The sequence below is a fragment of the Erigeron canadensis genome, chromosome 6 (genome assembly GCF_010389155.1).
Source record: "Erigeron canadensis isolate Cc75 chromosome 6, C_canadensis_v1, whole genome shotgun sequence".
In the NCBI taxonomy this organism is placed as follows: domain Eukaryota; kingdom Viridiplantae; phylum Streptophyta; class Magnoliopsida; order Asterales; family Asteraceae; genus Erigeron; species Erigeron canadensis.
The window spans coordinates 35,506,646-35,509,258 of NC_057766.1; the positions used below are offsets into that span (position 1 = coordinate 35,506,646).

The 2,613-nt window shown below is 32.2% G+C and overlaps 1 protein-coding gene across 1 annotated transcript; it reads right to left on the bottom strand.

Moving 5' to 3' along the window:
* Window positions 1-833: 833 nt before the first annotated feature.
* On the bottom strand, window positions 834-1,594 carry LOC122605428. Its single transcript, XM_043778380.1, has one exon. It carries the CDS (start codon window positions 1,476-1,478, stop codon window positions 996-998), a length of 483 nt encoding a protein of 160 aa, XP_043634315.1. The 5' UTR covers window positions 1,479-1,594; the 3' UTR covers window positions 834-995.
* Window positions 1,595-2,613: the final 1,019 nt, after the last annotated feature.

A 2,613-nucleotide genomic window follows, 5' to 3' on the forward strand; every position in this document is an offset into this window, starting at 1 on the left:
AGTAAATGAACCAGATTTAATCATTTAGAATCTCATGCTATTTGGTCATGGGTGTACCATTGTGTAATTGAGTGTGATACTGGCCGGTTACCCGAACAATTCACGCCTCATGGTGCTTGGTATTTCTATCGTATGTTTATGAATATCACATCTTATTAATTTAATCAAAAATACATAATAGCGTGATGATTACAACATTAACACCAAGGGATGATAAACAATAATCACCACGATTTGTGAATTGTATCTCCATTGTAAGCAGTAACCACTAAGCACGGTTTATCGTCTTGCGGTCGTGAATGTTGTGATCGCTATTATGTATTTCTATTGTATAATTTTGATTAATCTAACATGTGATATTCATATTACCAACACTCACTAATCGCTTTAATACACAAGGCTTTAGATAGTCTTTTAGTTATAAATTTTTGGATTAATCACCCCCGGATTATAACATGGTTCAAAGGGTGTGAACTCACCAAAAAGATGACCCATCATCATCACAATGATGCCTTTCTCCTCCTCCTTGTTGGACTTTATACCCCTGCAATTATTGCCAACCCAATTTGCCTTACTTTTATCAAACCAAACCAAACCAACATTACAAAGTATATACCATATATATATATATATAAACAAAATCACACTGAACAGATTTACAAATTCACAAAAAACAGGCTACATTACATTATATCTTACATTATCAAAATTATATACTGTATAAAACAAACACTGAGCAAATTCACAAATATATAAGAAAAACTCATTTCAAATTCATATCAAAATTATCATGAATTTACATTCATTAATTAACAACCACCAATTCACCAAACTAATTAATTAACCAAACATAAAATCAACAAATTACTTAACCAAAAACCGGTTACTTTCTGTTGATCATCATCAAAATAACAATGATAACAATAATAATCTGTAGAAAATTATATATTTAAAAAGAAAAAAAAAACAAAGTGTCAGTGTTAAAAATGGTGAAATTAATCCTGAAATCCAGTAATCTCAAAAATAGCATTCCGAACTCTACTTAAATCTCTTCCTTTCAAAGTCCGTCCAATTCCTTCATGAACGGAAAACGACGCCATTCTCGTTCTCGCCAAAAACTCATGCGGCGGAATCCGATCTTCACCGGAGTTATTATTATAATCATCATCCGTGAAATCATCGTCGTCGCTGTTCCGATTCTCAGTGTAATCCTGTTTCAGTATCTTAGACCAGTCCGGTACACTCACCGGAAGTGACGACGCCGTTCCGCCGACCGGTGATCGTTTCTTCGCCGACGACGAGCGTTTGCTGATCCGTGACGTCGGAACGGTTTTCCGGATTTCTGGAGAAACTGATACGTTGTAGATATCGGATTCGTCGAGTTCAAAATCGGATGATCCGTTTGAAGAGTGGATTTCGGATGTGAAGAAACGGAAGTTCGGTGTGTGAAAGTAGGATTTTGATGCTGTTGTTGCCATTGTGATTCAATATATGATTATTATGTGTATATAGATGTAGATAGATATATGGTTTTCTATCTCTATAATTTCTCTCTTTTTGGTAATTTGATTTTTTTGATAGTTGATGTAGCGAATGATGGTTTTGTGATGCTTTTATAGAGGTTGTTTAACTTAAGTGGATAATGCTCCCTATTTATTTTCTATTTTTTTAATCTATATCTCATTTTTTGAGGTTTATTTTACTTTAAATTTATATATTAAATAATGATAAGGATAATCGTTTACGTTTTGTTTTATGACTTTGCGCGTTCAAAAAAGTCCCACCTGGATACTAAAATTTCCCAGAAAATTTACATGTTAAATCTAAATGCAAAGGAATTTTCGCTAATTGGAGTTGAGACGAGTCTTTAATTACTTTAAATGCATGTAATTTAACCGGTTGTTTCGTAATTCATTCTTGGTTTTTTTATTTGATTGTTCCAAAATTAATTAATGTTTTTTGAAAACAATAAATATAACATTATGTTAATGTTAATATATTCATTATTATAAATAAATTGTAATGATTTAATTTAATGTAATTTTGAAAACTCTTTTTTCCCCGACGAACACTCCGATTCTTTTACAATGTATGTTTTACAATGTATCTATCAATAATAAGGACCCAATTCATCCGAAATTACATATTATTAACTATTATTTTTATTTTTTATATATAAAGAAAGTAGATCTCTAGAAATTTACAACTACTTTACTAAACGTTATCTACTTCGTGGTAACTTCATAAAGTTTTTCCGCGTAATATCCTAGGCATGTATTTGCATCTATCCAGATTTAATTACTGTCTTGCTATGTCATTGGATCAATTTGGTCCCCGCTCTATATTTACCTTAACTTATCCAAATCACATATACATTCATCAGGACACGTGTCACGCTTAGCAACCTTTATATTTTGGTTTACTATGTAAAAATGTAATAAAATAAATAAGAACATCGTTTTCAAATGTTTTTGTCGCGACTCGAGGATGCGTGAGGGGCTTAATCTGGTCTTTGAGGTGCATAGAATTTAGTGGTCCCCATTATCGGATAAAATGAGATGAAGACACGTGTTAAATTGATAAATGTGCCATGTGGATGCGTAAGATGGGTTA

Bases quoted from the DNA above. Each gene is read 5' to 3' on its own strand.
- LOC122605428 (XM_043778380.1), bottom strand. From the start codon at position 1,478: ATGGCAACAACAGCATCAAAATCCTACTTTCACACACCGAACTTCCGT.